This window comes from Rattus norvegicus, chromosome 12 (genome assembly GCF_021556685.1).
Source record: "Rattus norvegicus strain SHRSP/BbbUtx chromosome 12, alternate assembly SHRSP_T2T, whole genome shotgun sequence".
Classification (NCBI taxonomy): domain Eukaryota; kingdom Metazoa; phylum Chordata; class Mammalia; order Rodentia; family Muridae; genus Rattus; species Rattus norvegicus.
This window is the reverse complement of record NC_141545.1, coordinates 31,586,791-31,613,692: the sequence shown is the minus strand read 5'-3', so window position 1 is coordinate 31,613,692 and position 26,902 is coordinate 31,586,791. Positions and strand designations below refer to the sequence as shown.

At 43.8% G+C, this 26,902-nt stretch overlaps 1 protein-coding gene across 8 annotated transcripts in view; it reads right to left on the bottom strand.

Moving 5' to 3' along the window:
- Window positions 1-26,902, bottom strand: part of Auts2 (activator of transcription and developmental regulator AUTS2) — a 1,090,556-nt gene that overhangs the window by 598,341 nt on the left and 465,313 nt on the right. For all 8 annotated transcript variants that reach the window (XR_015633985.1, XR_015633986.1, XM_087578369.1 and 5 more), the window contains 2 exon segments: window positions 18,925-19,026; window positions 1,373-1,408 (listed from right to left, as the gene is read on the bottom strand). Coding sequence is in view for 6 of the 8 variants with exons in the window: in XM_087578369.1 (XP_087434495.1) it covers window positions 1,373-1,408; window positions 18,925-19,026 (138 nt within the window). In the remaining 2 variants the exon portion in view is untranslated.

Sequence of the window (26,902 nt, the reverse complement as noted above, 5' to 3'; positions counted from 1 at the left end):
AGGAGGTCAAAAGCAGAACAAAATGTCAGTTCTTGAAATGGTGGGCTCCTTTCAGGGTAATCTCACTGACTCTACAAATGGCAATAGAAAGTTCAGGCTGCAACTGAACGCGGCGACGGTGGTGGCTTTGGCTCCGTTTTCTAAAAAGGAGGTGGGGTGAGGAGAGAGAGCAGGGAGAGCAGGCACCACAGCCTGCGGATCTTACTTCCAGCATCGCAGCCCACACCCAGCCTGGTGTGAAGAGATGGCAGATGGGACCACGTCTGTTCTTTCAACTGCTGAAGCAAGACACCTAGTGCATCCTGCTCCTCCTGTGAGCATGAATATTCAGGCCCGCTGCACAGAGCCGCCATGAGTGTGCTAACTGTCTGATGCAGGGCCAGAGACATCCTTACCATTCTCCTTGGATGATAGGGCCAGGAGAGCGTGCCTTTTGGGGCAAACTTAGGAAAGACTCAATATTCATTGAAATCATTTTCGTGATCCAACCAGGAAGACAGTCAGAGAGACATGAGTCAAAAGACGCCTGGCTAGCAATGTCAAAAGGGCGGAGTTTAAAGCAGCAGAACTACATTGTTATGTACTGACCATATTTCGTAGCATGTGTTCAGTGTTGGGTATTATGGTATCGAGTGTTTCGTCAGAGCACAGTCGAGTCCCTGTAATACTATCACACACGATGCTATGCTATCTTGTGGAAATGATGCTGGTTTGTAATTCTTCCTCATTCCTATCTTGAGAAGGGATACTGAACCCACGAAGGAAAATGTTGTTATAAAAGTTTAATGAAGCAACCATTTCTCTGTCTTTGAATGAAAGATAGTGTAATAATCCCAGAAATATATGTCCTCCATCAGTGGCCCTCCCCGCAGACCAGAGTATAAGGACCACAAAGCATATAGTGCATCTCTATTGGCTAAACAGAGGGGTGTGGTGATTGCTGGCTTAAAAGCTAGAAAGAGCTACCAGCCGAGTATGAGGGAAACACTATTGGAATGCCACCGCCCCTCACCATGGGCTAACAGGAACAGTGAAGCAAGACACTGGGCACACGGAAGCTCTTCCGAGTCCTTCGAAGAAGTCAAACAGCTCAGGAGTTATGAATTTGGCTGGCAAGAGCAATCGCGTTCCCCCACATCTCCTAAGCTCTCTAAGTGCCCCACCGAGGCAGATGCCTCCTGATCCTCAAGGCCCAACAGGTTAAACCCTTCAGAAATAAAACGATTCTCAATGAAAGGGCGGCAATCAGTGAGCTCGTTAGGAGCGAGGGGGGTTCCTTGGGTGTCATTTTTTCACACTGCCATGAGCATTTGTGATAGGAGTGGCCTGAAGGCAAGAGGAGGTGCGCAGGTGGAAGTGGAGGTGGACTTACGAAGTAGCCTGTCCCCAAGCTGGAAGGAGCTGAACTCTGCAAAGGAAACACAGACACAGAATGGAAAAGTCAGTGGCCGTTCTTAACATGTTCCCATCCACACAGCTCATTACCAGCCCTTTGTGAGTTTTTCATCACACCATCACATGCCCGAGCATGAGGCCCCTTGTCATCTGCTGCGGAGACACAGACACTGTTGCCTGATATTTCCCCCTCTCTATCTCTCAGCGACTCAGAGATGCTAACGTGCTATTTACTGGATTCCGAGCTTCTGCGGTGGACGTAATTGCCAATTTATTTGACAGGCAGCTGGGTAATGAATTAATGATGGCATTTCGCCCTGCACTGAGACTAAACAGGCACGTGGCAGCCTGCCTCCCCGACTTCCTGACATTCAAGGCCCGAGTCTCAAGCTATTTGGTTTTGTGGCCGCAGAGAGGCAGGCAAGAGGAAAAACGCCCAGACTGACTTGAAAATAAAAGACCCAATGGGTTTGGATGACTTTTTGGTATATGACCTACTTGCCAGTTTATTCCCCGAAGGCTTCGGTTAGCACACACTTGGCACTGTGCAAAAATTAGACATTTTGTAAACATAATTAGTTGACTAAAATGCAAAGAATCCGTGGGCACAGGGAAGCAGTTTTTGTCTCGATAATACCAATTCAGAATGCCACAGCTCTCACACAGTGAACCAACTGAAAATCAATAATTCCAAATTGAACTCAGGGTATAAAGTAGTGAGGAAAACAGAGGCCAAAGTATGACTAGGGAGTGGGTTTGTACGTCTTTTTATTGCCTTCCAAGTGCATATATGCATGCCTGCAGTAGTTCATGTGTACGATGTGTATTGAGATGCCCTAAGGAAGTCAAAGGGGATTGGATCCTGTGGAACTAAAGTCAATGGCAACTGTGAGCTTCCCGAGGAGAATGCTAGGATCCCCATTGAGGAAAGCAAGGACTCTCAACCAATGGGTCATCTCCCCAGTCCCTTCCTCCCCCAACACTACACTCATTTATGGAACATTAGTGATCAAATGAAGGGCTTTCTGTTTTGCCAGGAACCAGTATTTGCCCAGCCTTGTACCCAGTTTTTGGACAGGGTCTCTGCAGTCTAGGCTAGCCTGTATCTCCCAGTACAGCTGTGGATAGCCTCGAATCCCTCTCCTGAGTGTAGGGACAACAGAAGTCTGTGACAACACCTGGTTTCAACACTGCCAGGGCCTCACGCATGCTAGTCAAGCACACTCCACCAATAAAGACACAGCCCTAGGCCTGGATCACTTTAGTTTATATGTTTTCTTTAACACCTGGCCTAAGACATTATTTAACATTTGCTGTCCTCTTTGCGGGCGAGGGAGTCACCAAATAAGCCAGAAAACAACCTGACCGGAATCTTTCCTTCCTAGCTCAGTAGCTTTACGCTGCCCTCACCGGCACAGAGAAGCCTGAACCACGCCGCCATTCAAGAGTCAGCCGCTCCATAACACAGTCAATCTCCTATGCCTTAAACAGCAGGCAGGAGGGGACCATGTGCCTATTCACCATGTCTGCCACACAACGTGGACTGCAGACATGCGGGAGGAAGTGATCAACGTATAGATAGGTGGATTGTTGGCGACAGAAGAGGATAAGGAGATTTTAACATCTTTGCATCCACCACAGATAAGCTTTCTGTTGACTGTGAGCCAAGCGGGTCTATGAAGTTACCCCTCTCCTCACTGTCACCAACCACCTGACAAAATCGACTTAAAGAAGGGAGGATTTATTTCAGATCCCACTTTGAGGATAAAGTTTATCATAGTGAGGACAGCATGTCAGAAGGCGGTGATGTCACTGCACCAGCAGTCCGAAAGTAGAGGTTGGACAGGAAGTACAGACAACCTATAAAACGCCAAGGACAACCCTTAGCGAGACTCTTCGTATAGAGCAAATGGTCTGCCTCCTAAAGGTTCCACTGTCACCTAAAACAGCAGAACCAGTCTTAGACCAATTATTCAAACACATGGGCCTGAGGGGGACATTCTGCATTCCAACCTAGGAGAAGAGTGCATGGCTTTCTGACTATATCACACTCAAGCAAGAATAGCGTGCTTCACAACATCCCTAGAGCAAGATTTTCTCACCTTGCTGTTTCCTGCAAGTTCAGAGGGATCAAGCGCGATATAAGTTAGGTTGGGTATGTGATCTGAGTTTATAACAAACCTTGCTAAAAGGCTAAATAGCTCTCTTCGGATCGAAGTTCAATTCCCACCTCCCACATCAGGTGGTTCAAAACCACCTCTGACTCCAGGACCTGTGGATCCAATATCCTCTCTGTTCTTCCTGAGAACCTATATACCTGTGATAGACATACACGCTTGCGCACGTGCACACACACACAAACAAACAACCAATAAACAACAAAACCCTGCTTTGTCCTTGGTTCTATGAGAGAGAGAGAGAGAGAGAGAGAGAGAGAGAGAGAGAGAGAGTGAGTGTGTGTATGTTTTCAATCCACCCACTGTAGTCATGGAGACTGCTTATAGCAGTGGCTGACCATGTGACAATGTCACCTCTTTTCTGGACTCCCAGCCCTTGTTACAGCAGGCAATGGTAGAAGACCAGTTAGCTTTCTACCAGCCCGGAGTCCTGCCTCTAGGAAACAAACTCATTTTAGAATGAATGACAGAGAGGCAGGGGGATTTGTAGATTTCATTCACCCTGCTTTCTGAAAATGTTTCATCCCAAAAGGAGAGAAGGATCACTCCAAAGCGAGCTTCCCACCCCCTCCGCGCCTATCATCGCACTGTATACCAAAGCAAATTACATCCTTGAGGTCTAAGCCAGCGCCGATATGCTCGTTTTGCATATATATTGTGCATTACTTGGGGAGCGGGTGCAGAGGAGGGCTTTGTTGTGCATGTTTGCTCCGGACATTGTTTATGAAGGTCTGACTGAATGAGGGAACAGTGGGTATCATTTCAATTTCTGATGTCAACATCAAATTACTTATTTAATTTCATGCCTGGTGAAGCATTGTATAGCTACACGCGAAATCATTTCAGTTCATTTGTTATGCTGTGCTCTCGCAGCGATTGGCTTGCCTTCCAACTGACAGCTTTAATTACGACATGAATTTGATTGCACTGCTGAGGAATTAACATAATACAACAAAGCATTTAAGCACCCTGCCTTATCACCCAGCTTCCGCACACATGGGTGCACACAGACTGATAGACACAGGGAACAAGAGGCGCTAGAGCCTCCTGTACATTAAGGGCGCACTGGGATCTGCTTAAACCTGTAGACGGCACACACGGAGAATCTTAGCATCAGAGGTTGCCCACAACGGCCAGCGCACTGAGCACACCATTTCCATATTTTATCATTGGTTCACTCTTTTTTTTATTTATGAATAATAGAGCCTTGTGTATTCCGTGTTGACATGGAAATGGTTGGTGTAGTTGATTACCTGAAAAAAATTTTAAATTCTCTTTACCTATGGAGGGGTATTCAGTGCCCAAGAGAGGGCAGAAAAGGGTATCAGATTAATTGCAGCTAGGGTTACAGGGGGGTGTGAGCAACCGGAAGAAGGTGCTGGCAACTTAACTGGGTTGTCCCACAAGAGCAGCATGTGCTCTTAACCACTGAGGCAACTCAAAGCCACCCAGAAATTATTTTGCTTACTTGAGTATGTACTTCAGTTCGTGTGTGTGTGTGTGTGTGTGTGTGTGTGTGTGTGTGTGTGTGTGTATGTGTGTGTGTGTGTATGTGTGCGCGTACATTAGAAATGCACATGATGTGGGCACTGGAGAACCAAAGCCAGGTCCCCATGCTTACATGACAATTTTTGCTCTGAGCCATCTTTCAAGTCATATCAAGTTAAATTACTGCTAGAAATGGAACCTAGGTCTTTGTGCATGCTAGACCCATTCTACCACGTAAGTGGAAATCTTACCCCTCTTTCTTCCTCTTTTTGCATATATTTATTTCAATGTATGTGTATTCATGTTATACACACACACACACACACACACACACACACACACACACACGTCTGGTGCCCACAGACACCAGAAGAGGGCATTAGAGGGCCTGAAAAGAGAGATGCAGAAAACTCGAAGCCACCATGTGGTGCTAGAAACTGAACACTGGTCTTCTGTAAGAACTCTTAAGCACTAAGTGATGGTTTTTACTGATCCTACCCACAAGATCTCCTCTTTTTTTAGGGATGAGGTTCCTAAGCACTAGGTAATTGTACTTTCCAGACCTGGTAGAAAACGTTCAGAAAGCAACGCCAACACCCTCTTTCTACCAAGTATATATGGAGTTGCCACTCCCTCCCTCCCTTCCCCTCGCTGCTGCATTTTCCTTGGCATGGTGGTCCGTTTTCATCACACGGAAACATATGAACAAAAACAATGCCTAGCAAACGCACTTCTCTATGTCCAAGGCTATATCCCAAGGTTCTGGCTGTTGCCATAGACAAACAGGGAGTAGAGGTTGGCAGTGTTACTTTCCCAGGGAAATGATGATCCTGGGTTAAAGATTCTGTGACTTGCTGCATCTATGTAGAGGCACAGGCCTATGCTCCCAGCACGTGGGGGGGGGGGGAAGAGGCAGGTGGATGTCTATGAGTTCTAGGACAGCTGCGGCGACATAAAGAGGCTCTGTCTCAAAACCACACCAGGTCAAAATACTCTATGACTCCGATGTTTGAACTTTCTGATTATGGAGGGCTAGAATGTTACAGACCAGCTTCAAATTAGAGTGGGATATTTTTAGTTCTTTGGAAAGCAACTCACTGTCAATCTCTCAGTATGACCTAGCATCATTGTACCCTTCTGACTGAGAATACCTCCCAAGTTGTACCCCTAGCAAACTGTCAGCTGCTCTCAATCAAAAAACTAAAAGCATCATCACTGACTCCTCTAACAGTTTTTCCCACCCTTGCTGTGACCTGTGATCTACAACAACATATTAAGAAGGTGTCTCCATTCATGGCTTTCTTTATTTGATAATTATAAAAATTTCAACCAATTGTTACCATGTCGCACGCAACATGGTGTTCACAATGTCCAGAACCTGTCTTCCTAGGACCTGGTCATTCGTGTTTGACTCCAGAATAAACAGTCTCCCGTTCCCTTTGAGGTAACTAAGAGTTGAGTCATTCTCCATCAACACTAGCAAGACTTTGTGAAGCCCTGCATTTTTGCTACTCTGAAGGACCAGGAAAATAACTTGGCTATCTAGGGTCATTCTCAGTTCCAACATAAATCATAGCTGAAATTATCTGAAAATGTGAATCATTTTCCAAGTCAGAAATTACATAAGTGCCTCTCAAACATCCAAACCACAGAAAACAATTGTGCTACAAAAAATGATAGGAAATGTGTTTCCACAGCTTGAAATGCAATGGGGTAATAGAAGGCTTTCTGCCTTATCCTGTAGAACGAGATCAGAAAGACACTAAGACTTAGAACAGGACACAAGTGGCAACAGCCAACCCAATAATTCCACAGAAGCATTCGATAATGCTAATTTTCTATATTTCTCCAAGCAATTAACTTTTTATTTATTTGTGCCAATGAGTCTATCTCCATGGGTGGAGACATAGATGGCCACAGCTTTCTCCTGAAGGAAATAAGACAACTGTCAGGGGTTGGTTTCTCCCTTCTACTATGTGGGTTCAGGAAACTAAACTGAGCTAAACTCCCATTTACACCTTGACTTAGCTCTGTGCCCTTCCCCATAGTGATTTCTAATGACAAGAAAAAGGTTGCTACCATTTCGTCTTTGGTCTGAATACTTAAGACATACTCTTGTTGGAATTAGACAGCGAAAGTGTCCAGGACCTGAGACAAAAGAGCAAACTCTAATTCAGATTGGAAGAATTATGTCAACCGCTGTTGCTAAAAGGAAAAAGACAGAGGTTCTGATATTTCAGACAAGCCTGGGCTACACGGTGTTGGGGTTACTATACAAGACAACTCGTTGTGCAAAGCCATAACTATTTCACACATTCTGCTCTATTCCAATTGCAGATATAACCACAGCTGAGTTTGTTGAAGATCTTCCACAGAGGGATGCTCAAGGAGAGGACTGGGATCCTCCATCACCAGGGTACTGAGGTGCTCCTCTCAATCAGTTGCGTGCAACTCTGTCCTAAGTATCTATGGCCGAAGAGAAGCACATCAGCTGAGAAAGACTAGAGAAGGAAGTTCCATCTATGCAGCCTTGGAGCATCCAGCATCCATGATGTAGACCATCCAGTGTGGCTGCTTTATGTCTATCCATGCTTTTTCCCATAACCCCTCATTCATTCGTCAGTAAACAAGACTCATAAATACACTGGTTCCCCAGAGGGAACTTGGACTGAATTATACCTTGGTTTGTATCTGGGATCTTTGGCAGAGAGACAGATTTGTTTTGTTTTGATTTGATTTTTGTCTTCTCTAGAAAATGGATTTGAGCAGCAGAGGTAGGCCCATGCCTGTGACAATGTCATTTGAGAGACATAGGTAGGCAGATCAATGATTTGAGGCCAGCTTGGACTACATACTGAACTGTAGGCCAACAAAGTCTATATAATAAGGAACCATCTCTAAATAAATAAATAAACAAATAAACAAATAAATAAATAGAAATAAAACAAGAAAAGTCCTCTATTAAAAAAAATTCAGCTATGAATTTATACCCATAGAATGCAAGGACAGATTGAAGTTTCTTTCTCCTTCCAGGAAGGACCGTCAGGTTTCCTTCATTACAAAACCATGGGAGTGCCTCAGTTGGTAGAATGCTAGCCTAGAATCCATGAAGCTCTGGGGTCTGCCTGCAGTAAATCAGTTACAAAAATCTAACCTGAGCTACATAAGACACTCTCAAAACCAAAACAAAACGGAAACAAATAACACCTTCCGAAACAAAATAATCTTTGCAACGGTATCTAAAATATCCATGTTTAGGCAAAAATTTCCACTTCCTAAATGAAAGGCGCTTTGCTTTGATTTCCCTGAAATTCACTGATTCATTCACATTTCCAATGAAGTGGATCAAAGTGGAGGTTGGGGTGAGGTTGGTAAGGTACAGGAGGAGGGCAGTCAGTGGAGGGCAGGAGAGGAAGACAGGATGGTCCCAGACTCCCCGGAAGGCCACTGCAGCATTCCTGAAGCTATGCCCTGTAGACCCTGGTCTCGTCATCCTGACAGGAAGAGAAGAGTGGAAGCGTCTGAATGTCTGCCACCAGATCTCTACCTCAGCCATGTCTGCAAATTATCACATTACAGCATTCCTCTGCAAAGGGCAACGTCCTTAGGCCTCCTCAGGAACACTCATGGCCCCGGTCTCCATCCACCACAGGACACGAGACAGTAATGGGATACACAGTTGAAGTCCAGTTTCTAGGAGGGACGAAGCTGCCCGTAAGAGTATGCCTTCATTAAATGCATATTCGAGTCTCCTCTCTGCTTCCAGCCTGTCTTTTCCTACATCTCTGTCACTAGGCAGCCTTCAAAGCTGCTCATTAAACTCATGAAGGTAACATTTCTGTTTTAACAGCTTACTGACAACAGGGGATTTCAAAATTGATTATCCAGACAGGCTTTAGCTCGGCAGCTACTTTGACAATGCGACAGAATTGATTATCCATCTGTGGTGGTTTAAATGAAAAGTATCTTCCACAGGCCCCGGTATTTGAGAACTCAACCCCAGGGGGTGGTGCTATTTGGGGACGCATAGCCCTGTTAGGGAAGCCTGTCACTCGCAATGGACCTTGAGGGCTTAAGGTCTCATCCAACGTCCAGTTACTGAGTTCGCAGTCCCACTCGGACTGCCCTGGCTCCCTGACACGACGGACTTCTATCCCTGAGGAGTTGTACGTCCAAATAAGCCCTTCCTTCGATAAATGGCCTTGGTCACGGCCTTTTATCAAGACAACTGGAAACAACTAATGTACCATCTAAAATAGCTTTTCTCCATCTATTACAGATCGGCAAAGAGGAAAACACTCGAATTCAAGCTCTCTAAATAGAAGATGGATCTGTGGACTTCATTCGAGCTAAGCATGCACACTTTGCTTATGCTTATGAGCTCCTTTAACACACACACATACACACACACACACACACACACACACACACACACACCAGTTCACCTTCCTCTTCACAATCTCACCTGGGTGCCCTTATTCCACAGTTTTTCCTGACTCCACTCACTCCCACCTTCACACAAAAAGAAAAGGCAACATTTCAAGGTCCACATTGTAACCACTGACATCCAGGGCCACACTATTTTGCCTGGTAGAGCTCTTCCATTTTGGTTGAGCTTCAACCATTCCTAAAAATTGGTTTCCTGAACTAAAGTAAGCCATTCCTCTGGAGTCTTATCTTCCCATCATACCCAGAGAGCAACACCAACCATGTATGACCCATCAAACACGGGAAACGCCTCTAAAAGCTGTTAGAAGGGATCTCCAACCTCATGTGAGCTCAAACCATGCTATTATCTGCCTGTCGGTGAGGTAATTAATAAATCTCTTACCCCAATATGCGCCACGTCTCTCTTGAACCAAAACCCTAAAAGTGTTAAGCAACTACTTTCACATCTTAAAACGAGTTTTTAATTAACAAGCTATCATGGGTTGAAAAGTGTCTAACCCTGTTGCCATATTCAATATTCATCCCACAACTTCAGAATGGGACTGGAGATGATTAATTTCTGTGTCAACTTGACCAGGCAATGACTGGGGGGGGGGGCACAGATATTTGGTGAGACTTTCGACACGGCCTAGACAAGTTTCCGACTTAGATCTATAGAACATTCAAGAAAGCAGACACCCTGCCTAAGGTGGATAGACAACACTTAGTCTCAGGACTAAGGAAAATGTAGGCTTGATGCTCCCTCAGGAAGGAATAAATTCCCCCTGAATACTTTCCAGCCGTGGTATCAGTTTTCAACTGATTTCAGAAGTAAAAAACCTTCTGAGTTTGACATGTCAACCTTCTGAGGGCCCAGGTCACCAACTGAAGACCTTGAAGCTTCTCTCTTTCTATCTTGTGAGCAAACTCATTCTGGATAAGAAAGAACAGTCTGCGGGTACTGGTCTGGTTGCCTCTGAGTCTCTGGGGGAGCACATGTTAATGCAGTGATCCTCTCTGAATACAGGAGCTCTATGTGTTTGTAATGGGTGCGCATGATCTGTTGTCCCCGGCTTGCTCCATTTTCTTAAATTTTCAACTTGAAACCCCAAGTTCTGACAACTTCTTCAATTATTAAATTTTGTATAAACACTTCCCCCTTGAATAACTCCTCATGAATATTGATATATTCAATTATTTCCCTTAACTTTTTCCTTCATGACTAATCTAAGCCAGTTATGACATCTCCTTGAGGAAGACAATCTCAACGTCCTGTATCCAATTACATCTTCGTTGGCAACGTGGTTTGGGAATACTTGCTATGAAAAACCCAAGCACACCAGGTTAAGCTTTGCCTGTGAGTCAAATGTTGCAACTACATCAAGTTTGGGTTTGTTTGTTTCATTTTTTTTCTTATTCTTTTTGGCCTACTGAATTTAAAATGGATGTCTTGATTACCATCACTTGAGACTAAACTTCCACTGTCGAAGTGTTTACAAATTCCACCATATGAGTGTCAAAGACTGGAGGGAATTTTTTTTGTCTTAGTTGAAAACACAGTAGTGAGTATTGCTGACTAACAAGGACCAATAGACTCCCCAAAGTAGTGAAACTAAAAAGAAGAAGAAGAAAAAAGAACAATGTGAAAAGAGTTGTTTTTGGAGGAGGGGCTATCAGACAAGAGGGGTGTAGACTGACATTATCTGAGAGAGGAAAGGTGAAGTTGCACTGGGATCTGGGAGCCTGGTTCAGTAGGTAGAATGTTTGCCCATCACGAACAAAGCTCTGAGCTCCAACAAGCATAGCACAAACCAGTCATGAGGACACACAAATGGTATCCCAGAAAGGGGGAAGTGGAAGAAGATCAGGAGCTCAAGGTCATCATTGGCTACCATGGTCTACAAAGAATAATACTCCCAGATAGTGCCAGAGAAGTTTCTATACACAGTACTGGGTGACCCAGTTGGAGCACACAAGGGTACCAGAGCTGAGAAGATAGAGTTAAGAATTTGAGAAAAGAATAAGGTTGTAGCTAAATAAAAATTGAAGAGGAGAAAGGTTCACGGTAATAGTAAGTAGCCAGATGTGGCCAACTATTCCACATTATCAAACTGAGTTAAACACACACACACACACACACACACACACACACACACACACACACACGCATTCTGCTTCCAAATGCTGTCTACAGGACACAGGTTGGATACACCAGTGTGGCCGCCTCTTATGACCTTCCACATGAACAAAGGTGGAGAATACTAGTCTAGGTGAGCTAAAACACCTCGAGGACAAACCCTGAACAGCTTCCCAGCACGCCGAGGTAAGCAATCCTTCACATTCCCATCAACTCAAGGGGAAAGTCCTTCCATGGTTACATGGTCCAGGCGGCACGTTCACTCCAAAGAGAACTGCCTACAGACTAAGGTTCTTCTGCTGACACACAGAAAGCACAGAAGGAAACCTTAAAAACCTGAAACTATTTTAAAGTTACAACACTGGTCAGAAAGGAATACCAACAGGAATAAAAAAAAATACGCGGCACCTTCAAGAAATAATGAATGCTGCTTCACATCCAGTGACAGCGTTAGTCAGGACGGGAATGGCAGCTCAGTGTGTAGCAATGTTCACCACACCTGCAGATAACCCAAGTGCACTCTTTAGCACCAACTTTGGGTGGCTCAGGGCTGCTTTTAATTCCAGTTCCAGGGACTCTGACACCTTCTTCTGAATCCCTTGGGTTTCATCACACACACACACACACACACACACACATTTTTGTGACTCACAGGCATCCGAAAAAGCAGAAAAGCATGACCATACAAGAAAAAATACTAAGGACAAAGGACATAATTAGCAGACAGGATATTACAAGTTATATTTTCTCGTCATTTATTATTAAAAAAAAGTCAGAATAAGCAAAATACAGGACATTTTGAAAGTCAAAAGCCAAAAACAGTAATATTTTTTTTCTTCAAAAACTGCATAGTGCTTGGGTTGAAACCCTAAGCCAGGCAAGCTCCCTACCACAGTGCGACATCCCTACTTTTTATAAATTTTATTTTGAGACAAGCTGTTGCCAAATTCGCCAGGCTAGCCTTGAACTTGCAATCTTCATGTCTGGGTTTGTAGGACAGCTGGGATTACTGGTGTCTCTCTAATTGCCTTCAGCTGGCCCTTGACTTCCTTCCCTGCCGCAGCTCCTGGAGCAGCTTGGATTATAGACCTAAGCCACTTTACTGGGCCAGTCATTCATTACTTTTCCTTCTTTAATGCGGACAAACAAAACCAGTGACATCCCGCTGGGCGTCCACATTGAGAAGAATCAGGCTATTGTCAGGTGAGCTTGAAAATGAGATTGCTGCTGTGTCTACATAGCTTGGGCTGGCCTTGAACGGATGACCCTCCTACCTCAATATCCCATGTCGTGGCGATACAGGAATGACGTTTTAAAAGTATATATCCATTTTGTACTGAATGGGAATCTATTTTAGATTTTTTCCCCCTCAACATGGCACAAGCCAGAGTCATTTGCGAGGAAGGAACCGTAACTAAGAAATGTCTCCTAGGAAAGACATTATTTTCATCGTTAATCATCTATATAATAGAGCCTGGCTCACTGCAGGCAGGGCCACTCCTAGACAGATGATCCTGGGTTATATAAGGAAGCAGGTTGGGCAAGCCATAGACGCAAAAGCGAACAAACAGCATTCTTCCACAGCCTCTGCTTCAGCTCCTGCCCTCGGTGAGTTTCCTTCATGGTGCTGTACCATTTAAAGGCCAAATACACCCTGTCTTTCTCAAGTTGCTTATGGTCATGCTATTTTATCGCAGAAAACAGACTGGCAATATTAAAACACCAATTACTTCTTGTGGCTGCGTCTATTCCTATATGATATCATATACCATACATTTCTTCTACTTCTTCTTTGGTTGATGGACAAACAGGTCATTTCCTGTTTGACTTCCATATGTACCAAGTCTCAGAAGTCAACATGAATTCTCTCTTCTGATTTTAAGTCTATGTTGAAAAGCAGACCGACTGGGCCATAAGGCCACACTACATTTTAACCTTCAGAGGAACCTCTGAACAGATTCCTTCAGTGGCCATATGATTTTGTACTCCTGTGAGAAACAAAAAGGTGTTACCACTCCTCCATGCACTGACATTCATTAGCTATTTTTCCTTTATTATAACAATCTCAGTAGGAGTAGACTGATTCTCATCTTGCTTTTTAAAAAAGGGTTTATTTTGACTTTTAGTTAAGCGTACGTAGATGAGTCTGAGTGCCCTCCGAGCCAAAAGAGGGCGCTGTTTCTCCTGGAGCTGAAGTGCAGGGGGTTGTGAATGTACCAGATGGGCGCTGTAAACCAAACACAGTCCGCTCAGAAGAATGTGTGCTCACAGCCACTGAGCTGTATCTCCAGGCCCCTCACTTTGGTTTGCATTTGGGCCTCTAACGACTCAGGAATTTCAAATCTTCGCACCCTGTTAGTTACTCTTTGGAATTCTCTTTTGCAGCCACGTCTGTTGAAGCTCCCAGCGTCTTCTTGAAACAGGCTGTCCTTTTACTGTTGAATCGCTCTGCATGCTCCAGATAATAAACACTTATGAGTTGTGTGATTTTGGCGGTCTTTCCCTGACTATTGGCTTTTCCATCTCATGGTAAATCCTCCTGAGGTATGAAAGTCCAACGAACCATTTACCTCTTGCTGTTCATGCTTTTGGTATGGTGCTTTTAACAACCCAGCGAGGAATCATAGAGCTCATGAAGATTTAGCTGTTGTCGTCTGTGCACTTCACGGTTTTGGCTCCTAGGTTTGTGTTAACTGACTGTTTTGTGAAGAGGTTGGAATTTATTGCTACGAAAGTGGAAGCAGTTGTAAGGGCAAAAGTACCCGATCTTCAAAAAAATCAGTGATGACACTGAAATATCCAGGCTCCATACTAATACTAGCCCATTTACAACCCGTGGGTCCCTTCCGCTGGGGTCACATATCAGATGACCTACACATCAGATATTTACATTGCCATTCTTAACACTAGCAAAATTACAGTTATGAATTAGCAACACAAACATTTTTATGGCTGGGGGAATCATCACAAGGCATTAAAAGGTCACAGCTTAGGAAAGTGGAGAACCACTGCTCTAAGCCTGAAATACTTCCAAATTCAGTATGACCTTAAATGCATAAAGGGTTGTGTGTGGGAAGAAACTCCTGTCTATAAGCCCAGAATTTGGAAAGCTGAGGCAGGAGAGTCATTGACTCAAGGTCATCCTTGGCTAACACAGCAGGTTCAATGCCAGGCCACAATACAAAACACACACACACACACACACACACACACTCCCCCACACGCAAAAGAAAGAAAGAAAAAGAGAGAGAGAGAGAGAGAGAGAGAGAGAAAGAGAGGAAGAAAGGAAGAGAGAAAGAGAAAGAAAGAAAGAGAAAAGAAAGAATAACTCATATAACAAAATACCAAAAGAGCTAATAAAAATTAAAAAACATTAGGTATTCAAAATTGAGGTCAGCACAGTACTTATGATTCTGTTATTGTATAATTATATCATAAAACTAATTAAATCTACCAACCCCCTCCCCCAAAAAACCCAAAACAACAACAAAAATCCCCCAAACCTAGCATTCTAACACACAGAACTACATGGGAAGATACTGTTTATTAAATACCCTTTATTAGATAACATATTAAGAAATACTGTAAAAATAATAGCATTGCTTAATCCCATTAATTCTTCTAAAAATTCAAAGTTCTACACACCAAACAACAAATTTTCCTTGGAAGTCTAACAAAAAAGTTGTGTCTTGGTGCTGTCTCCTTTGTTTGACACGGGGAAACGGAACATCAAATAGTCATATCAAATATCAAGGTAAAACTATATTGAAAATTGTCAGGGTGACATATATAATTACATGGACGAGGGTAGAGTAATACATTCTCATACAAAATGGGTCAGCATATTCACCATATGGAATCAGAGCAATTTGATGAAGTGGGTCAGAGTAAGAAGGGCGCCCACAGGATCATAAATTTGCATGCTTACTCACTCGGAAGTAGAATTCTTTGAAAGGATTACAAGGATTAGGAGGTATTGGCCTTATGGGAGGAAATGTGTCTCTAGGGGTGGGATTTGAGGTTTCAGTGGTACACAGCAGGCCCAGTGCCTTTCTGTCATTCAGTTACTTTTCTTGTGGATAAGGACATAGATCTCAGCTCCTTTCTCAATGCCATCTCGGCCTGGCCCCATGATAACTGTCCCTCTAAATCCAGAAGGAAGACCTTAATTAAATGCTTCTTTTATAAGTATTGTCTTGGTCATTGTTTCTTTTAACTGCAACAGAACATTGACCAAGACAGCCAGAATAACGAAGCATTGCTTTTGGAAATGTGAAAGGGTCGTGCAGTAACATCAAATGGAAAGATGTGATGTAATGTAGTATCATAGGGAAGGAGTCAGGATGATAAAGTATTATATGGAATATAGCATTGTCATTTGGTTTGATGCAGTTTTCTGCAGTCCTTGTTTTAGTTCATATTTCTTAGTAAAAACACTATGAAGTATAAAACCATGTCATATAAGTACTTCAAATCATATACATACATACATACATACATACATACATACACACACACACACACACACACGCACACACACACACACGCACATACACACACACACACACACACACACACACACACACGAGCTGCTGAGATGGCTCAAGGGTCAAAAAAGGTGCTTCTTACCACATCTAAGGACATCAAGACCCAAACGGTAAAAGGACAGAACCGATTCCACCAAGCTATCCTTCTATCCACATTCAGGCCATGTCATGTGGAACCTGGTATATGCACGAGTACTTTCATAAAACATATAATTAAAACTATATACATGCACTAGTCCCTGCTTATAACATTTAATGCTCAAAATATAATTTTCCATATTTCCTAGAACAGAAATCAACAGTATTTTCTCTGCAACCCTCTAAGGCCTTGTTAATGACAGCGACTGCTGACTTAGGGTGATGAGGAGAGGAGACCTCGACCTGGTAAAGGACCGTTTCTACATTCAATACTAACCATAGCTCTCTGGCTTTGTACTGCCTGAGAATGGAGACACAGTGAACCTATACCCCATCCCCTTCTAAAGGTGAACACGAGCTTTGGCATCCCTGAGACCCTCGATTCCCATGTGGAAAGGTGAAGTCGTCTGCACTTTGTTCTAAGTTTTATCTCAAGCCCTGAATATCCAAGCTTCCCAGAAGGAGATGGCGGGGGCTATTATCCTATTAACAAGATAGCTCCTTTCCTTTCCCAGAAGTTTGGGGAACTGACCAAAGGCTGAGTGCACTTTCCCTGGGAACCTGGGCCTCTTACTTTCTTTGATGCCCCTCTCTCCTTTACCCATGTGACTACTTACGAACCATATGACTCTCTGTCTTCTCCTCCCTTCCCCTCCTCCTGGCAGCATAAAGGTCCATCTGGCCGGAATCAATATATCCTAATGAGACACGTGTGTTCCCCTCTTCGGCCATCAGACTATTGAAAGAATGGACCCCAAGAGACTAGATTCTCACTTCTGGGATTAGAAAAGCCTATACAGCCTGCAGGCCAGCTAGAGGAACTTGCTTGCTTGACAAGACATTGACAAGTGACCTTGCAGGGGAGACCTGGAGCACATGGGAGACTATACCTGGCTAGACTGCTTAATTAATCCATATTCCTTTCCTTCTATCTCAACCATACCTACAATGACTTGGAGGTATTGCTGGATCCCTTTAGCCCTCTGCAATGTGGCCACAATGAATAAATCTTATTATGATTTTCATGATTAATTTGGCTCCTTTTAATTGGCTTAACTGAGGCCAGGTGAGTGAACCTGGACCGTTAGGGTATAGGCCTGCATCTGCAGAAATTTACATCTTGCCTCCTGTGTTGTTTTTCTCTACGTATCTAATAAGACTGTCCTTGAGATGTCTTTTGATTCCTGGATAACTTCCTTTATTTAGAAAACTGTGAACCCAAAAAGGGTTTCCTTGGTAACATGGTGTATTGGGGGACGGGGCCAGAAATCTGGACTGCAGGTACGTAAGGTCTACAGGAGAACAGATACATCCAGGTCTTAGTGACAAGGTTTCCAAATTAGAAATCTGTTAGGAATTTTATTAGTAACTCCCTTTCTTGCCAAGTACCTGACTAGACAGACGTCCGTGTTAACAGAAGAAAACCAGCAGAGGTGGACTGTTCCCAGATTCCAAGATGTAACTTACTAAGGGCCTCAGCACAGCACCATGATGCGACCTTGCAGGTGTTCAGATAAAAACATTACCAGTTCTATTGGTTTTCTTTATTTCATGTATTTATTTAGTCCGGACGAGTGAGCTTGACATAGTAGTACATACATTTCAAGAGCTGGCTTTTCCTCTACCTTGTTGGCTCTGGGAAGCAAACTCATGTCTTCAAAGCAAGTGCTCTTACTACTGAACCATCTCGCGGGCCCATCTCCTGTTTCTAAGGGAAGAAATACTCCCACATCCAGTATACGGTTTCCCCACGTTTATACAGTTTATGTAGGAAAGCTGTATGAATGTACCTGTGCACATTCCCAAGTGCTGGAATCCATAGGAGTGTAGATGTGGAAGCCGATGCTGATACTAGGTATCTTCCTCAATTGCTTGCTTATTCATTTATTTTTATTTTATGATTCATATATAGATAGATACACATAGACACACACAGACACACAGACACACACAGTGTGTGTCTGTGTGTCTGTGTGTGTGTGTGTGTGTCTGTCTGTCTGTCTATCTATCTATCTATCTATCTATCTATCTCCCTCCCTCCCTCCCTCTCTCCCTCCCTCTCTCTTTCCCTCCCTCCCTCCCTCCGATGGAAACAAGAGTGCCCTGGAACTGTAGTCTCAGATGATAATGTGAGCTGTACTGTGGGTTTGCTAGGAGTCAAACACAGGTCCTATGGTAAAGCGGTCAGCGCTCTTAACCACTAACTCATCTCTCCAATTCCCAATCTCTATTCTTTGAAGCAAAGTTTTTCACTGACCCCTGAGTTGGCCTTTGTGGCTCTGAGACAGCTTTTCCCAGGGATTTATTATCTGTAACTTGTAAGCCCTGAGGTTACGGGTAGGATCATAAGCCCACCTGGGTCCTGGGAATCTGAATTCTAGTTTCCGGCTTTTACAAGGTTATCCACTTCTCCATCACCGAAACCCCATAAGTTGTTAAAATACATTTTAGGTCATTCTACATTTTGGGGTGACAGAAAGACACACAAACACGTATACCAAGGAAGCATGCCTAACACGGCGACTGCCGTGAGCCGCCTGAAGGGACGGCACGAGCCTTACACCACGAGGGCTTCGTAGCAGTCCAGGAGTTGTCTGGTGCATTTTAAACTTACATCGCTGAGCCTCTCCCGAGAGCTGCTCCTCTGGAAACCCTTGGATTCTCCACTAGCGCTTTCACTGTCGCTGTCCCTGCAGCTGTTCTGTCCTGGCTTGAGCTGAAGGTAACAGAGAAAAGCAAAACAGGACAAAGTCAGAGGGATGCTCACACACACGTTCCTGGGCTCATAAGCTTTGAGCCCGGGGCACTGCCAACCTAACATCCTATTTCATTGAAACTTATAAAAAATTCTCTGTGTGTATGCACGTGTGTTTATGTATGTATGTGTGTATGTGTGTGAGTGAGTCTACGAGTGGATGCATGTTTCTGTGGTATGTATGTGTGTATATGTATGTATGTTATTTGCACGTGTGTATGCATATGTGAGTGCGTATATCTGACAGTGTGTATGTATGTCTATGTGTGTACACTCACACATGTGTGCAAGTCTGTGGAGGCCAGAAGAGGCACTGGATCCTCTGCAGTCCATGGACTTGCAGGTGGCTGCTCTGAGCTCCCCCATGTGAGCGCTGAGAACAAAACTTGGGTCCTCTACAAGAACAGTTACAGACTCTTCAGAACCTCTCCAAACTCGTGTTCGTTACACAGAGTATCAGGCAGCCCAGAAAAGCCAAACTTTCACCAGGTAACAGAAGGCAATTTAAATTTCCAGTCATTCTGTCTCTACTCCCCTTCTTTAACATCTCACCTATTTATCTTTGTCTTTGACACAGGGTTCCACGTGGCGGAATGACCCAGAACACATTATGTATCTAAGCATGGCAATCTTCTCGTGACTGCGTGAATAACAAGCATCAAGCATCGTGACACCAGGGCTATGCAGTGCTGGGATCGAACACGGAGGTTTTGTGCATACTTTCTTTCAAGTAATCCATGTAGCATGACGGACGAACCGGCCTTCAGCCCTTGCTTGGATTCATCCCATCTGCACAGGCAGTGTCAACCAACCCCCAAACTGAGCATTCTTTCTTCCAACATCTCAATAAAGCCATTTCTTTTTATTACTTTCCTCTAAAGCCCCCTTTCCAGGAAGTCTTCTGGGACAGAGCTCAAAACATAGGGCTCATTTTACTTTCTATCCGCCCAAGCCATTTATGGTCTGAGTTTTCTCCTACATTAATGTGAAACGTACTAATTCTGACATAATGCACATGGGGAGCACTGGGACCGTTTTCTTATCAGTGTCTTATAGTCAGAATCGGGTCTTCTCAAATGGCCGTCTTCTTCCTTTTTAGAAAGCAAGGATTTGAGGTCTGGGAGGTAGCACACTAGGTCAGGTGTGCTATGATACTGCACCTTGAATGTGAGATCTTATCAAATGAGCTTCCTTTCCAGGACTATTAATTATAATACATTAAAAACACTTACTACATTTACTTATCTGTGTACATGCACAGTAGGGAGAGGTACACTGGACTCAATGGATTTAGGCCAGGAAATACCTCCCGAGTCAGTTCTCTCCGAGATCAACCCTGCAGGTCCTAGTAATGAAACCCAGGTCTTCAGGCTCGGACTAACTCCTCTCACCCACTATAATTTTCGAGTGCAAGAAAGAAGCAGTGTGGCGACAGTCAAACCTGCACAGAGAACACATGCTCTGCTTCATGAGCAGCAACTTATTAAGCACTGGCAATATTGTTCGATCATAGAATAATTGCACAAAAGCCTGGGTTTGATCCTTTGCACTTCAGAAACCCCGCACGGCAACGCCCGTCCCTGTAACCCCAGTGCCAGGAAGTGTAGGCAGGGCTTATGGTAGTTCAAGGTCATTCTTGCTACACAGCGAGGTCAAGGGCAGCCTGGCATACATGAGGCCCTGTCTCAAAAACAAGACAAGATGCATCAATTAACTAGATTCTCATCGTGAACAGGCATAACCATTTCCAGTCAGGGATGAGAAACAAGAAAAGATGAACTCAGAGTTAGGCCAAAACCTAGGACCCAAACTCATGACTCTATTCCAGATTGCTAGCTGGTTTGATACTCAGTGCCCAGTTTGATGTGCACATAAAACACACAAGTCTTACCTTTCCCTCTGTATTTTAGTAAGTCTAGGGAGATGGCTGGCCAACTCACAGATGCCTGCAAGCTGTACTCTAACCAGCATGTCCATCCACACATACTCACAAACAAGCAGGTGTAATCAAAATTAAAATAAAAATCAAGGAATAATTCTAATATACAACTAGCTTACCAGAACCTGGGCATTGCAAGTAGGCCCTTTTCCATGCTTGTTCATGAGAGGGGAATGGCTTTACAACAAGGCCCACAACACACTTCAAAGGCTCCGGTGTCAATTATCTGACTAAATGTTATCTGGGCTGAGGGCAGAACCCAAAAGGGAAAGCAAGGAATCATTCCGCTTGCATTCCCAAGGCCTTGACAGCAAACACACTTAAGTGAATTCTGTTTGGAGAACTGTACAGAAAATCCGCCCCTCCTGGGCTACCCCTTTCTTCCTCCAAAGCCCGGCTCAAGTTTAAAGGGAACTAAGGATTTTAAGCTGTCAGTCGGCTCAATATTTCAAAGGCACGGAGTGACTACCCTAAGTGCTGAAGCTAAACCGGGAGATTTCAGTGAAGACGTGCTCGTACCTAATCCCACGAATATATTTTGAAGCTGGTATTTTCGGGCACAACCAATGGATCATTTCGGGGGTGGGGGCAGCCTAAGTAGCTGAGAAGTTGTAATCCTTCGCCTGGAATTCCCAGCTATTACCTACAAGCAGGAGACACCACCAAGGCCAGGTGCCAGCTTAAACATTTAAAGACCTGAGAAAAATCAATGTGCTTGCATTGATTTGTCCCAACATCTGCGGTGGCCAGTATAGGAAAGCTTTTGCTGTTAACACAGGCAGTGAGAACTCTGACCAGCAAGCTCTACATGTTTATGATCGTGTTTACATGAAGGGTTCCGCAATGCATTCTCCGATTTCACTGTAGGCAACTGGGTTAGGGCAAACTGAACCGAAAGAGGGAGTGGGTGTCTAGCATGGGTGGTAGTAATTCCATCAACAGAATTATCTTTCATAAAACATACGACGCCAAGTTTTCTTTCCATTAGATTTCACTGTGGAAAATATGTTCTCTGCTATTGGGAAACTGTGAACTCGGGAGAGTGTCAGCTGCTCTGAGTGGCTTGCCTGGTTAATCCTGATTGTCAACTTGATGCGATTTAAAACTACGGAGAAACAATCTCCTGGGCGTGCCTGGGAGGGGGTTTCTAGACTGGGTTAAAAGGGGTGGGAAGCCCCACCATGAATATAGGTAACATCTATTTCATTCATGGAAGGAATAAAAAGGAGAATGAGAGAGGGCTGGTGTAATGGCTCAGTTGGCAAAGGTCTTGCCAGGCATACATGGAGATGTAAGTATGGGATCCAAGAGCTTAAGTAGAAGGCCAGGCATGGACACATGCTCTTCTGATTACCGGGCTGGGGAAACAGAGACAGGAGGATCACTAGGACCTTCTCAAGCTGCTCTTGCCAAATCAGCAGGTTCTGGGTTCAGTGAGAAAGGAAGGGGGGAGGGAGCAAAGAGAAGGAAACTCTAGATACTATTTTGGTGATGTGCTGTTGAAGTTTGGTCTTTTGCAATGTCAAACACCGGTTGCTCCCAGAGACCACAGGGAGACTCAGGTGACATATGGCTTTGTCCCCCCCAACAGTTATCCCTGACTGGTAGCCTATATCTCGGCAGAAAAGACCTAGGCAGGATTTAGGGTTCCTGGGCTTGGGTTTGGAGGAGAGACATGACAGAAAAAAAAAAGATAGAGTGAGAAGAAAGATGACATTAGCTTTGAATCAGAAAAGCATGGCCCACAGTGGGCTGGCCCACTGGAGTTAAGAATAGCCAGATCAAACATAGTAATTAATAACTCAGGGTTACTGATGCAAAGCAGAGTCTAAGCGCCTAGAGGATAAATATATGCACAGCGCTGGATTATACATAGAAAGCTCATGTGTGTCCTTTACCTGAGAACTGAATAATCAAAGGTGGGGTAGAAATACCAGATTCTGATTAAAACTATCCTACAACAACGTGCCTACAAACATTTAAGGTTAATGATTCAGACACTGCTATTCTCTTAGAAACTGGAAATTACAGAACTGCTTCTGCTTGTCCAACACATACATGAGTCAACATTTGAAGCAGTTCAATGGAGTTCCAGTATAGACAAGGTAGCAGGTAAATAAAATAAGAAGAGGGAAATGAGCCAAGATCAACCTCACTGTACAGTTATGAGCATAAACAGGAAGGAATTAGGCGATCACAGCTCACTGACTGATTCCAACCCCTTACAAGCAGGGAAGTAAAGAGTTCCACCACATATCAGGGATCGGAGAAGCACGGGGCAGAAAGTACACAGCTTCCATAGCAAGTATGATTCTGAAACAGCTTTCATCTCAAAGAGGATAAGGCATAATTCATTCTAGAGCCAAACATGAGTGACCACAGACTGCGGACACAGATTTAAGTTCCCACAAATTCCATGTTCTGACATGGTGACAGTTTGATGAACACTTCATTGTAACGGAACAAAAGAGGTCGTAACTCAAAACGCCTTTCAAACACATGGGTAGAAACTTCAGACTAGTCCTCTCAGCCATAGGCCTCCAATGTCATCTGAATGGGTTCTTAGTCTCGACTGACAGAAACTAGAGACTTGTTTCTACATTCCAAGGGATTTACCTAATGCTCACGAATGTGTCAGAGAGGACACAGATGAAAAGCACAGCAGCAAATGGCTACTAAGGAGGCTACAGACGGCCTGAGGTGATTTGGGTCTGGACTTGTAATACCGCAGACTCTCCACATCTTAGAGGTTCTAATCCGACATTTTTCTTCACACAACTGCACTCAAAATAAACAGAGGTGGGAAGAACTGAGCTCAAAAGATAGGCAAGGCACCTCAGTCAGTCGCCATGGAGCAAGCTCACTCTGCACTAGATCTGAGCAAAGACTAAAATATTGCCAAAGTTACTTGTGGTGATTAAGAATGACGATGCTACAATATTATGGAAGTGCCATATGAATTATATACATGAAATAATTACATACATGAAATAATTATATACATGAAATAATTACATACATGAAATAATTACATACATGAAATAATTACATACATGAAATAATTAATTGTTGAGGTTATACCATTCACTATCATCTTCAGATTTCAGAATTGAGCTACAGTGTGTGTGTGTGTGTGTGTGTGTGTGTGTGTGTGTGTGTGTGTTCTGAGACAGGGTCTCAAACTCACGATGTAACCAAGGAAGACCCGGAACTCCAGATCCTCCTGCCTAAACATCGCAAGGGTTAGGATTAAAGATGTGCACCACAATGGATAAACCATCAAGTGTCTAGAATTCACACTCATTGTCTATCCTTTTTTTAAAAGATTTTCTTTTGCTATTATGTGTATGTGTGTATTTCTGCTTGCCTGTCAGAACATGGGCATGTGGGTATCCATGGACGCTAGAAGAGAATATCAGATCCTCCAAAGTTGGAGCCGTGGACCACCTGATATGGGTCCTTGGCACTCAAATTCAGTCCTCTGAGAAGCGTAGCAAGCACTCTTAACCCCCGAGGCATCTCTCCAGCCCCATATCAACTTCAATTGAAAGATCAAGAGTATATAGAATTTGTTATGATATAAAAGACTTGGGTTGACAACTATCAAAAATTATATGATATGAACACTAACACCAAGTTTCTTCCCAACTTGCCATAGTTTTGGACTGAGTTCATTTCACATCAGATCAGAAATAAAAACCTCGTTACAGTGAGGGCTTCTCTGCTCTCCATAGCTATCTTTTTAAGTGACATTTGTAGTCAACTTATCATCTGTGAAGGACGACTGAAGGGAAAGCTGTGTTATCTCAGAGGAGAAAGAGTCCAATTCACGTCCCAAGATCTGTGATCAATTATTTCTTAAATATTGAAGACATTTAAGTATGCCAAAATGCAGCTTCTAGAACACTCCTAGAATACTTTGTTATAGATGTCTATCTCCCCAAAATACATAAATTGAAGACCCAAGCCTTGGTACTTCAGAGGAAGGATGTACTAATCGGAATGATAAAATTGAGAGAAGGCCACTGGGGTAGCGCCACGGGGAATCAGCATGTTCTCAAAAATTCACTTGTTGAGAATTTAATCGCCTGATCAATAGTTTTGAAAGGTGATGTTATGGTTTGAATGACAACCGTTACTCATAATCTCTCCACTGTGAACACTTGATCACTCTCTGGCTTGAGGAAATAATGGACCCATTAGGAGGAAGAACCAAGAGGGAATAAGGGTATCTCTAAAGTCTGCCTTTGAGGGGCTATAACATCTCTTCGCTTCCTTTTCTCTCTCGCTGCCTCCTCTGATCTCTTTGCTTCCTGTTCCTGTAGCCATGGCTTCTCCATCACTATGGATCCTGTCTGTGCCTCTCTCCTGTCTGTAATCTAAAATGAACCCTTTTTCTCTCTAAGCTGCCTTTTTGTCATAATATGGGGAAATAGCTAATAGAGGTAGGAAACAAGGGATCTTCACGGATGAAATGATGTCACACATACCCTGACAGATATGGTTAGTGCTGGATTGGGTGTGCTGTAAGTTCAACCCATCTAACCCTTCCTTCTCCACCTGGTTTGCTTCCATATTTTAAGACACAACACTGGGCCCTCTACCAGATGCTCTGCCCTGGGCTCTGACACCTCCTGCCCCACAGAACCTAGTAAACGATAACAACTGATTATTAATGTAGTTTATGGAACTCTTTTTAGGATGGGAGAAAATAGACTATAACAAGCACGTAATATTCTTTTTAAAATTTTTTATTGGTTATTTTATCTATTTACATTTCAAATGCTAAAAAACATTAAAGCAGTATCAAGAGACATGGCAGGATCTCTAAACATAGAAGAAAAGGCCACCTGACACAGGCTTAAGGCAGTCACCTACAAGACAAGCACAGAGGCCCACCGGACAGCCAACCGGCACAAACCCTGGCATTGGCCTTTTCTTTTGTGTGTAAATTTTGGATCTCAGAGGATGGATTGTATTTAAACTCTTGTACAGACCAGCCAAGCTGTTCACTACTGAGATGTATCATCAGCTTCAAACTTGGATTATGAGCCTCCAGAGCTCTGTGAGATACAGACTGTGCCATTTGTTATAGCATCCATGGCAGGTGAAAGCAATCCTTCCCTTTAGGATAGGAACAGCCTGGTTTCATCCCTCCAAAAAACCAAACAAAGACGCCAACCTAACAGGACTTGTTTTTCTTTTTTCTTTCTTCTCTTGTTGCTTCCTTCCGTCCTTCCGTCTGTCTGTCCGTCCTTCCTTCCTTCCTTCTTTCCTTCCTTCCTTCCTTCCCTCCTCCTCCTACTCCTTCTCCTCCTCTTCTTCCCTCTTCTCCCTCACCTGAAAGATTATAGTATGTGTCCCCTTTCTCTCCCTCTTTGACCTACGTCAATGTCCCTTTACTGTCTTAAGATTGGTTCTGTCAAGTTCCTCAACGCTGTGACAAAGACATTTCCTCCACCACTCTACCTAACCTGTTAAAAGTGAAAATGAGCTAATCTAATGCCAAATACAATCTGCCCTCTCCTCCCACTCTACGTGAATGACTACTCCGAAGGACACCAATGAACAGGTTTTAGTTAGAATTCCACTGTTCCCTGCTTGTTTTTTTGGTCTTGTGATTTGAGGCAGAATCTCACATAGGCCAGGCTGCTGTCAACTTACTACATACCCAACTTTAACCTTGAACTTCTCCTCCTCCGGCCGTTACCTCCCGAATGCGGATTATTTAGGAATGCACCACCAAAACCCAGGTTATCAGGGGCTGTGGACGAAACCCTGAGCTTCACAAGTCAACAGCACTGAGTCCCATCCCTGTCCCTGAAGGAAGAGCTGACCATAGCCAGTGACTCTTCTCTCCTGCAGCTCTGTCCCATATCTGAGGATGCTTCAGCAGAC